Raw genomic sequence first — 11,883 nt, forward strand, 5'->3', positions numbered from 1 at the left:
CGTGCTGCAATGTAGACCGGTTATTTTCTCCAGACACTTAGGCCTCCGAAAATCAATAGGTGGGTGGGTGGGTGGGGGGGTGGGGGGGCTCATGCCATATTTTCAGTAGGGAGCCCAATAAAATCCTAAAATCGTTCACACTATATTAACTACAAATGCACCCTTGTCAGGACTATTTCTTTAGGGGGAGACCGTTCGCATGTACATCACAATCCTTCTTTATGCTAATGTAATTTCTTTTTACGGAATTTATTTGGGGGGGGGCTTGACAAATCTTGGGGGGGGGGGCTAAAGCCCCCTAGCGCCCCCCCCCCCCCCAAAAAAATATTCATACCGATCGGGGGCCCAGCTTCTATTCACAAACGGGTATCAGACTTTCCTGTTTCAAATGCGTATGAATAAACGTGAATAAGGGGCAAGTGCAGTGTCGTCAAAAACATCAAATTATTACCACAGGCAAAACAATTCATGTTCGTCATAAAGGGAAATATACTACTTCAATATGAGGCATTTCATACATTTGATCAAATCCGAGAATATAGATTTCAACGTTCGTATTACGAAAACGTCAAAGAAAAAAAAACCCTTGCTCATGTAGCTTACAACCATTATTTATATATGGAACTTTGCAAACTAGGCAATTGTATCAAGTTCATTTGTCAAATGATTTCATGCAAAAACGAAATACTTGCATTCTATGAAGCTCAAATAGAATAAAATTCAGCAAAAATATAATGATAGCCAGGTGTCTTCCAAACCAACCTCGACTGAGTTGGGCAGTGTAATCCTCGAACAATAACCACTAATCCGTTGATAGCTGCTATTGTTGTGACCCAGAGTGCCACTCCAGCAGTCAACTGAGCGTTACGCTTGAGTAACCGGGGTGCACAGTGTTCGGAGTGGCGGCAGCTTACTAGGCGAGCCCACTCGCCCGGTTCTCGAACGGTCCCATTCAGGATCTAATCCCTAAGTCGGCCGGTCCATCATGTCGGTCACTCAGTGACTCAGTATTCCGAGGACAAAAGGCTAGATCATCAGGTCCAGCAAACATAATAGCATGCCGGAAAAATTCTAATGTTGGACAGGTGTAAGTAATTCATGCATCGGTCTCGGAGCTGGAGCGACGCGTGCTGAACGATGTCCCCACGGGGCTGGCCTGGACACAGCTTGAACTCGAACTTGTGAAGCAGTCGGGCCACGATCAAGCGAGCTTCAATCTAAACATGGAAAAGGAGTCAACAATCTTTATTTTATCTCATGAGCAAAATTGTCTTGGCCGTGGAAGTACAAGCTTGGTGCGACTCGTCTATAACACTGATAAAATCAAATCAATGCACTCACTTTTCTTTTCACGAAATGAAGCTATCGCCATTTTCGTCTGTGAAGATCTACAGTCAATTTCTTTGTTCAACTTTAGAATTAAGATGAAGAGTAGGGCATCTCGACCAGTATAGCAAATCAATTTATCTCACCAGTGCAAATGGCTGTCCCAGACACGAGCGAGTACCCATGGAAAACGGAAAGTAAGCGTACAGCGGTCTGAAAAAGAAACGAATGAAGTACAGTGACCGTACCAAAGCATCGAAATAACAACTCTATTTCTTTTCATTAACCAGTTTCCTATGTAAAGCCATTTCACATGGTGTATCTTTCAAGAGTTTTTAGGGCATTTCTTTCTCAGAGTTGGTTTTGAAGTTGCAGACTTGAATAAATTTGAACATGTAACTATTGTAGGGAAGTATAGGTTAGCGGGTACACCACGGACAAATCGCTTTTGTGAGGAAGGGTTGGCTCTGAATACAGCAGATGGTACGGTGAGAGTACGGTCTCGACCTTTCCTAACAGTATACTCTGTTTCCTGAAGACGGACAGAGTTTTATGGGCGTCGCGAGGGGGGGGGTAAGGGGGCACTTGCCCCCCCCCCCCCGGAAAAGCAACAAAAAAAAAAAAGGAAAAAAAAAAAAAAAAAAAAAAAAAGAGGCGTGAAGACAGTGGTGTAAATTTAATGAGTTGGGGGGGGAATGTCCCTGCCCCCTCTCAAACTGATAAATCGAGAATTGTTGAGAAATACAGCAATTTTTGGCAAAAAAAAAAATTGTCCCTCTAGAAAAAATCCTGGCGACGCCCATGACCATAGGCTCTATTCAGAGCCAACACTTCTCACAAAAGCGATCTGTCCATTGTGTACCCCACAAACAAACTTCCCTACTTACCACAGAGCTTCAAACAACAAAGCTTCAAACAACACTTATTTATCTTTTGGATTTATCAATACAATAATTAACCCACCTGTCCTCACTTCCGGATTTGTGGAACCGGTCAGGATCGAACACGAGCGGGTTCTTGAAGTGTGACTCCATCCGTCCCATTACGTAGGTGTTCAGCTTTAAAAGACAACATAGTTAATAAAATAGAAAAACTCTTTCAGTTCAACTATAGAGAAGTCGTGTCTCAATGCAAGTCCAGTGTACCAGTTTATATCCCCATTTACATTTATTTGAATTCCACGGTTTTCGTGATCAGGGTTTTCATGATAATATTGTCCCCTAATGTTTGGATAGATAAGTTGGATTTGCGTGCATTTGCTTCATCGGTTAGACCTATCGTAATGCCTTCGGATATTCTATGATTAATGAATGGTGATGTAGTGGGTTTTTAGGTTTTCTGTTTATATCTTTGTAGGCCTAATTCCTTTTTCATGACAACATTTTAAAAATATCTTTACCCAAACAACTGTTCCCGCTGGGATTTTCAATCCTTGCACGGTGACATCAGACGCCATCAAGCGGTTGGTTCCAAAAGCTGGCGGCCACAAGCGAAGCGTCTCCTTGATCACCTGCATGGTTGAGTTGGAGGAGTTTGGATTATGTCGATGAAGTGTGAGAATTTCTGCCAAAAAATGTCTGAAGCTCTCCTACCGGGACACGCCCTACAAATTTTGCACTGGTCTTAAACTTCTCGTTCATCATTGGTTTAAACAAACATTGCCAACTTCAGGCAAGCCTTTCCAAAATAAGGTAATATGATACTTGACTAAACCAATTATTGAGTTTCTTTCATACCAGTTGTCGGTGAAATTGCACTTAACAAATAATCATCAACATGCCCACTGATTCCAAACCGATATATGGACAACGGTTCTCTGCTGCTCAGTCCAGCATGGGTTGGTGGTACGGTCCGTTGATGTTTTGATCTGTATGCTTTATTTCAAATGTGTACCTACCTGCGACAAGTATTCAAACTTTGCCAGATCCGCATACTCGACGTAGTCTCGATCCCCAAGAACTGCGTTTACTTCAGTCACCACTCTGAGGTCAAGCATAAAATATCGTAGAGAGATTTCTTTTCAATTACACTTCTTATGTAAAGTATAAGCTTCTGCAACGCTTACCTTTTAAAGGCATATAGGATCATTTGCATTTATCCCAAAGGTAACCTAGCGAATTGTTATCAAAAAGTTTACTTGGATTAAAGAACGTACAGGTACTTCACACCCTGTGGAATCATTCCGTCTGATTTGCTGTCATTTCGAGAAAATCTAGAAATGTAGGTGATTTCTCTATAAACGATCAGTCAATTGACTGATTTTTTTTATAAAGAGTGTTTCGTGATCAAAGGTCGTGCGGCATGGTTTTCACCTTGCATGCAGTGTTTCATCTTGAAAAGTGCAATGTCCACTAAGCTGAAACTTAGGTTAGATTTTTAACATTTTTCTTGGATTGTGAGTGGTGTTATTATTGGAAACGAACAAAATGCATGAAAAGCAAAGGATTAGATGACTTAAAAAGATGTCATGGTACGCGCCAACTGCAAGTTCATGGACCATCCTTGTAGGCTAAGGAGGAGGAGGCACACAGAGACACACTTGTAAACCAATCCGGCCTTACAAATACTTTTGATAGAACCTCCTGTTTGTAAATCAATTGAAATAAACCTATGTTGCATGCAGGAGCTGAAACACGCGGCAATGAAAAACAAGCAGCACCAGCTTGTGCTTATCTGGTCAGCAACAGGGGGCCAGTGCATCGACTGCAACATTTGGGGTGGAATGGGCTCTTGAGGAGCCAGAATCACAGTACGAGCAGCAGAATTTTGGAGTCTTTATATAGACGAGCAAGTTGGTTACGGGGTAGCTGATACAACAGCGTGTCGTTTGACTAATTGACACATATTTTGATCTGCACTCCTCCTCCTCTTATTAAGGAGGAGGCGAACAATCTGAGTATCTGCACAAATATGTGCCCAATTACCAAACATTTGAGCAGGCTATCTTTTAAGCTGCAATAATTAGAAAATAAGGTTTGATACCCACCTGTGCATGATTTCAGGGTGGTGTCCTAGCTCATGTAACATAAAAGCCATCAAATTTGTTGTCTCTTCTTGCCCTAATAAAGTCAATGGTCAAAAAAACAGTTCAATTATTTACTGTCATCGTTAAAGGTTTCGATAAAAATCGAGAGAAGTTTGCAGGGCACAAAAAATAATGTCTCAGCATCACCAGTTTACCAAAATGTCCATCAATGTTTATGGTCTGTGAATGGTCTGAACATTTTTTGCTTAACACACAATTCTCACTATATTTTCTACTTCGCAGCTACGTGAAAATGAGACCTGATTTCCACCTTATCACAATAAATAGTTTGACATTTTGTGTGATCATTATCATAACTTCATAAGTTCATAAACGTTGCATTGGACGATTTCTGAGTTCACGAAATCGAGACTAGATATAAAAAGGCGTTCCCATGCAACCATAAACATGAAATCAAGGCTCAAACACGTTTTTGTTTTACTGTCGATTATCTTTTAAGAACATTGTTATATTTAAAATATTACATTATAATAATGTGACCAGCTTAAAGCTAAAACAAATCCATTGCCTAACATTTCTGTCTCAGTAATAATTTACGACAAACGATACAATAACTGCAATCGATTGATGCAAAAAACCGACAGCTGAGAATACGTTTGTTTATGGTGTAAATCGAGGACACACATGCGCAACATCATCGATGAATCGAGGACAGAAACCAAATCGAGGACGACCTCGATTACAAACGTGAACAAAACCAATGAGAGCTGTTGCAAAAAAAAGATAGTACAAACAAAGGAAAAGGGAAGAGGAACAAAAGAAATCCTCGATTTACACCTTAAACAAACGTGTATGAACGCGTTGTGGGCGTATTCTGGAATACTGACCGGCCAGGAAGAAAGTGACAAACTCATCCAGCATTTCCTCCATCCTGAAGTCAGCATCCGCCTGCAGGTCGTTGGATGCATCCAAGATGTAAGTCAAGATGTCGTTGGGGAGTTTCTCGCCTCTCTTCTTGGCTTCCAATCTTCCCTGGACACACTTGCGTCCTGTCTCGCGAAGATGATGGATGGAATCCCGTACTTTTTGCCTAAACTGGCGATGGGAGGGCAGGAAGCTGTACTGTTGAGTAGCATTGAAAGACAAAACATCCCGTATATAAAGCGTTTTCCATTAGACCAAAATGACAACCTGAGTTGAGCAGTGGCGTAGCACGGTCATTTTATGGGCGGGGGTTAAATTTCTTTAAAATGGCACTTTGCACATGTATATCCGTGCTGAAATGTAGACATGTTTTTTTCTCCGACACTTGGCCTCCGTAAAGTCAAATAGTGTGTATGTGGGTGTGTTCCTGTCTTGTAGTACGCTCGAGGACAGACACACACAAAGGAGAACAAAAGATCCTTTCAGTCCTCGAACGACGGTGCTTTTGTTCGAAACTGTCCTCGATCGTACGTTTACGTGCTTAGTCTATGGGAAGTGTTAAAGTACAGGGACAAAGGGAAACACAATAGGTTGTCCTCAGGCGTATAGTAAAACACGACTGGGTGTGTGTGTGGGGGGGGGGGGGCAGGGGGGGTGGGGCTGATACCATCCGTCGATGGGGGCGCTGTTCAAAACAGACGATTGTGCACAATATATGGTGTTTTTTCAGGGCGATACGTGCGCAGAATTAAACAAAAGGCACCATGAACGGCCGATTGGACACATTCTTTTTAAAAGGGCACTTGTTCAGAAAAAAAAGGCCCTTGTTAAAACAAAGGGCACTCTTTACAAAATATTCGGGGGGGGATAAGCGCTGGTGAAAAACAAGGCATTTGAACGGAAAGGGCATTCTTCACAAAATATATACCCCTTCCCCCCCCCCCGCAGGCTACGCCTATATGTTGAGCATACCCCCCTTTCATGAACACAGTAAGTTAAGACACAGAATGGTTCCTCTTGTTGGAGATCTAACTACAGATCTAGTCACAACGAGAAACCTCCTCACTCGATTTATATACTTAACAAGAAATAAAGCCAATGTGTGATAGCCACTGCAGCCACTAAATGTCTTGCAAGGTTTTTACTGTTTTTAAAGTCAATTCTGATTACATATTATGTAAGAGCGTTTGCCACTCACAAAAATTATTCATTTTTCTCAATGTGCCCCGTCGTACCCGGTGGTTCCTTGTCCAAGAGAATGTTGTTTGATCTGAATGGCTCAGTTTACTGGGGAAAGTTTCATTAAAATGAGAGTGTCTACGCAGTTCTAGTCCTTAATCAATTTAAACCGAAACCTACCTTTATCCAGGGCTGAAGAAAAGTCGCCATGACGCCTTCTAGGGACGTCTTAACGGCTGTCGTGAACGAAAACCCGCTGTCGGCAGTTTTGTTGAGATGTAACCCAAAAGCAACCTACAAAAGAATACAAACAAACACACAACCCGAACTCCAACAACCCAGCAAACGAATAAACAAACAGACAAACAAACAAACAAACTTGTATTCAATTTAATAGCAACAGATAGCTCAACACTGCCACATCAGATTGTCACTATAGTTGTGTTTGTATGGGAAAAAAAGTACAGAAACAATGTTGCGAGAGGTTTGCTGTAAATTCTATCCATTCAACCCATCGAGATTTTGCTATACCAAACTAAGCACTTGCCTTTAACTCGCATCGTTTTTCAATTCAAAACAGGAAAAACAAATGCCTTGGCACAGTGCTTATTCTTAACTTCATCCTTTAAACACAATTTTATTCCCCAACAATGTAATTTGGGGGAAAAAAATGTTAACTCAAGTTCCAGAAAAAAAATGACAATACTGAGGTTGATACCTTTGCGATGACATCCAATGTGACTTGGTTGAGCTCATCTAGCATGTACACCGTCGTCTTGCCATCAGCCTTCTCAGCCAGCTTGTTAATCAGAATGTCCGTACTCTCGTTGAAGGAACCCATCAGGTTCATCAGATAACTGAGGAGGGGAAAAAAAGGATTTTCGATGAGTTTTAGAGGAGTTGTGGTAACATACTTAGAGGACCTGGCTGGGAAATGGGCCAGATTCGCGATAAACTCTTTGATAGACCAGCCAGTGGTAACATTTAAATACATTACCATTGATCTTGTTCTGCTGTGGGCCTAAATGAATTTAATTAAAGAAACGATGTGTCTTCTTCCGAGCACAATCAAAATTGTTTCCTTTTAATGCTCCAATCCATAATCATAATGCAGAGAACAATACGTTTTCAATCAACTTGGAACAGGACAGTTTGTTATGCCAACTGTGTGCGTGTGCACGTCAAAATATTCGGATTAACCGTAACGACAAAGAAACGGTCTTGTTCCGATTTACAATACAAAGACAAGATCATGGGCGTCGCCAGGATTTTTTCTAGAGGGGGGGCAAAAAGTATTTTGCAAAAAAATGCTTGTATTTCTCAACACATTCTCCATTTATCAGTTTTAGAGGGGGCAGGGACATTTTGCCCCCCCCAAACTCATTAAATTTACACCACTTTGTCTTCGCGCCTCTCTTTCTTTTCTTTTTCTTTTTTTTCTTCCCTTTTTTTTTTTTTTTGCTTTTCCAGGGGGGGGGCAAGTGCCCCCCCCTTTTGCCCCCCCCTCGCGACGCCCATGGACAAGATCCCGCACCCTGTGCAGGGACTAAAACCCAATATTTTGCAAAACTAATGATAACCGTCTACGTCTTTCTGAATGCACAAAAGTATGCAGATTGCCAGTTCAGTAATCAATGTCATTTATTGATGAGGGCATGTGCAGTTGGCCTACCGAACCTGCTCATGTCGAATCAGGAATTGAAAAAGTTACAAAAATATAAAAACGTGCAAAAATTACAGGTTTTTTACCTCCCAGACCCATGGTAACAAGTATTCTACTTTCAGAAAAGAATGCATATGAGAAGAGGTCGGAGTACAAATACCACATTTACATGTTGTTGTATGTTTGTTTTGTGTTTTTTTTGCTGATTTACCTTCGATGGAAAGCAGGACTGAAGAGCGCCCTCCTCTTGAGATATTTTGGAATGTCTGTTTCCGTCAACAGACCGTGGTAAAGGAATCTCTGGCCGAAGACATACCAGAACGTACTGGCCTCCTCTGGGGGTTTGGTGTGTGTCGTAGAGTGCATTACTTCCTGTCCAGGAATGAAATATAGCATGGGTTTTACTTTGCACAGATATTTCTCAATTTAGGTTGATCGTTGGTAATATTTTTCGTAGAAAGTTGACAGATGTATTCAAGATGATTAAAACTGATAAATATTGTTTGGAATTCCAAGTCAATTTTCTTTAATTTAATGGTAAACTCTATTTGATTTTCTTCACTTGACTAAAACTTATTCATCTCACACTTTATGCACTGCCATACTCCTTTGCCGCCCCCCCCCCCCCCCCCAGTGTCATCCCTCCCTTATCAACCCCCCCCCCCCCCGTTCCTTTCTGCCCCATCCTCCCCTTTGATCTTCACCCACTGTCACACTCTTTTGGTCCATCCCCTGTTTAATTCCTCTTTTGTGTTTCTCCTTCCTCCCTTGCCCGCGTGTTTGTTTCTTGGACCACTGTCATTTGCCTTAGAAGCAGGTCTTGTTTATAACGAAACATCAGGCCAGCTATTAAACTTAACGTTGATTATTTGTCTAAAGCTTTTCTATTTCTCCTAACTTTGCAGATTTTCTAATAAGCCATTTGCAAGCCCTTCTAGTCACGCAAATAGGTCAGGGAACTTTTTATCTCGTATTGACTTTGGCGTTATAGACCACGGTACTATGTCCAAAGTACCTTTCAAATCACCATATTTTCATAAAATAACAAAATCTACAATTATCTTTTAAGATCGATTAGGATAAGAGGACGATTTGTGTTTCTCTTGAAAAAAGCCGGAAATGTCGATCTCTAACATTTTTTTTTCAAAAAAAAGCAGTTTTAAAGAAAGAAAAAACAGCATTCAAAAAGGACTGATAAACAAACCTTTAAGAAGTTGGGCTCCAGAACCACTACCACAGGTTTATGGAACATAAAAAGATGGTAGACTTGACCGTATACTCTCATTCTGGAGAACACAAAAGAGACATTGGCGCAGAAATGGTGCATTTCAGACTAGGTGTACACGTGCTTGCCTACGTGTTCGCACATGTTTAGCAACACAATCCGCTATAAACCAAAAGCTTTAATGTCATCCTGATTTTTCACATTATCAAATGAATTTTTTTACTTTACATAGCTTGGCTGATATTTTCGGAAGGAAACTTATGGAACGCCATTGTGGTGTCATGTCGGTGACAAATTGACATATTATGCCCCAACTATTTATGAATCTATTCTCAGTTTTATATGCACAAGATACCAGAAACACTGATTTGAGATCCAATCGGAATTTAGATCTTATCGTAAGTTAAACGGAACTTCTATGCAAACTACCGACCCCCCCCCCCAAAGAGAAACAATAGAAAAGATTGACTTTCCAGATGGATACAAGATTATGCGTTTGTCTTAAAATCTTCCCATAACTTTTTTTTTTGAAATTGACTTTGAGTGACTGTCACGTCTTTTATTAGTAACAGACGGGTCTATCCGTGTTACAGTTCGATTTTTTATCACAATTTTTTTCAGCGAGATAAAAGGGAAGTTCTCAAGACTTACTGGTCCGTTAGATATTCTGCCAGCGAGGAGCCGGTGTTGATACGGTCAATCATCTGCCTGACATGGCCGGTAAAGAAGCTGTGAACAATAATTTGCGAAGGCAACATTAAGCTTTAAGTTAGGAGAAGCGCATCTTGGTGCATGCATGGTTTTTGTTCATTTGCTTTTCATTTATTCATATTATATTGTATACATTTTGTTAAAAATCTATTTAATTATTGTGTAGACATTTCGAGCATGGGTAGGCAGGCCTTAGGGCTACAGTGTTTAAGTGCACTTTTGCTTACCCTGGCCGGTTTGGAATGTTTTATTGTCCTTGTTTTCTGTCCCTCTACAATGTATCTCCTCTCCCCTGTCAAACTGTCCACCCTCCCTTCCTCCCCCCCCCCCCCCCCCCCCCCCCCCCCCCATTCCTTCTCGCATCCTTCAGTCCCATCTGTCTTGTCTGGTCATACTTTCTCAATTTTTAGTTTTTGTTTACTTTATGATATATATTTGCTTTGTCATTGTACTTTTTTTCATTTGTTGGCCGAATAAATAATAATAATAATTATAATAATAGTAATGGGTGTGTCGTTAGCTATATCAGCGACTTGTTAGGGCTCTTTGAACATTAGCTAATAAAGATCATTTCCTTTGCGGCTGTCAATGAGAAGTGTGCTTTCGTTCCACGGGGATTTGCATGAGTTCTCTCCGAATTTAATTCATTGTTTCTGAATTAAAGGCACATGGGATTATTTTTTTGCATGCATTCTGTTCGTTTTCAACAATAACAACATTCAAACACTCTTCAAGTTGAGCGGGGGGGGGGGGGCTACTGGGACATCCCACAGTTTTTTGGGTTTAATATTTTGTGGATTGAGAGGTAGCTTTCAAACTTCCCAACGACGATGTATTCGATAGTACATGGTACTAATAATGTACATGGTACAAATAGTAAGGGGAGAAAAAGTTATAGCTTTATATCCGCCGGTTTGATGTAAGGTTAAGGGGCGTAAGTATAATGTACATCTATATCATGAACAGCGGCTCTAACCCCCTAACCCCCCCCCCCCCCCCCCCCGCAGTTCAAATGTCCACGGACAGGCAATGATTTATTGTAGTCATCCCCCATTCCCCACCCCAAAGATCCCTGCGCAATAGGCCACTGATGTTATCGAACACAGAATAAGAACAAAAACAAAAGGTGGTTTGTATAATTATACTCAGCTCTTCCTGTTGTTAGCATGCACTTACTCGCTTCGTGGTGGACCTGGGAAGTGTGCAAACCGTTTGTGTTGGTAGAACAGATACAACACAAACCCCACAAATCCTATCAGGAAAACGGCTGGCACAAGAGCAGCCAAGAACACTGTGATTCTATACAGTATTGAAGCCTCTGCCATTTTGGTTGAATTGGAATACTGGAGTTGAATGCAGCAAGTTCGCCTGTGTTGTACTTCTGCTATATTAATACCCAATGGTGCACCCCAACCTGCAAGTGGCAATGGAGGTCAACTCCTACAAAAGTCCCTTGACATTTTCAGGTCAGCTAGCTGAGATTGCATGTCCATAGGTTACATTTTATCTAGTACCTCTTTGTGCATCGATCGCTCACGGGCTTTTATTGACTCTCATTTCCAACAGACGTGCCTTATAAGGCATTGTCGCTTATTTTTGATATAGATATGAGATATTTTTGGCTGTACAAAGCTACCACAATTGTGAAATAGCATCCTCGAACTTTGCACAGTGAGGGTTAACCCAGTAAGTCACTTGTTCCGCATTTAAATGAAGCCTGATGACAATTGGCAGCTCTTTAACATTCCCAACAAAACTACGATTCTGAAAAAGCACAATTTTGCTTTATTTAAGTTGACACTCGCATGCAATAAATGACATCGAAACACTAATCAAGTGTTATTTTATATCCATAGGGATTATTTTATT

General features: G+C 41.1%; 1 protein-coding gene across 1 annotated transcript; it reads right to left on the reverse strand.

The window, feature by feature from the left end:
- Window positions 1–335: 335 nt before the first annotated feature.
- On the reverse strand, window positions 336–11,512 carry LOC119741774 (cholesterol 24-hydroxylase-like). The gene is made up of 13 exons (XM_038217670.1): window positions 11,191–11,512; window positions 9,955–10,032; window positions 9,283–9,364; window positions 8,290–8,450; window positions 7,134–7,272; window positions 6,596–6,709; window positions 5,200–5,434; window positions 4,313–4,385; window positions 3,224–3,308; window positions 2,726–2,836; window positions 2,290–2,384; window positions 1,473–1,539; window positions 336–1,217 (listed from the first exon to the last, which is right to left on the reverse strand). Exons 1-13 carry the CDS (start codon window positions 11,337–11,339, stop codon window positions 1,035–1,037), a joined length of 1,572 nt encoding a protein of 523 aa, XP_038073598.1. The 5' UTR covers window positions 11,340–11,512; the 3' UTR covers window positions 336–1,034.
- Window positions 11,513–11,883: the final 371 nt, after the last annotated feature.

The sequence above is a fragment of the Patiria miniata genome, unplaced genomic scaffold (genome assembly GCF_015706575.1).
Source record: "Patiria miniata isolate m_02_andy unplaced genomic scaffold, ASM1570657v1 HiC_scaffold_5, whole genome shotgun sequence".
In the NCBI taxonomy this organism is placed as follows: Eukaryota; Metazoa; Echinodermata; class Asteroidea; order Valvatida; family Asterinidae; genus Patiria; species Patiria miniata.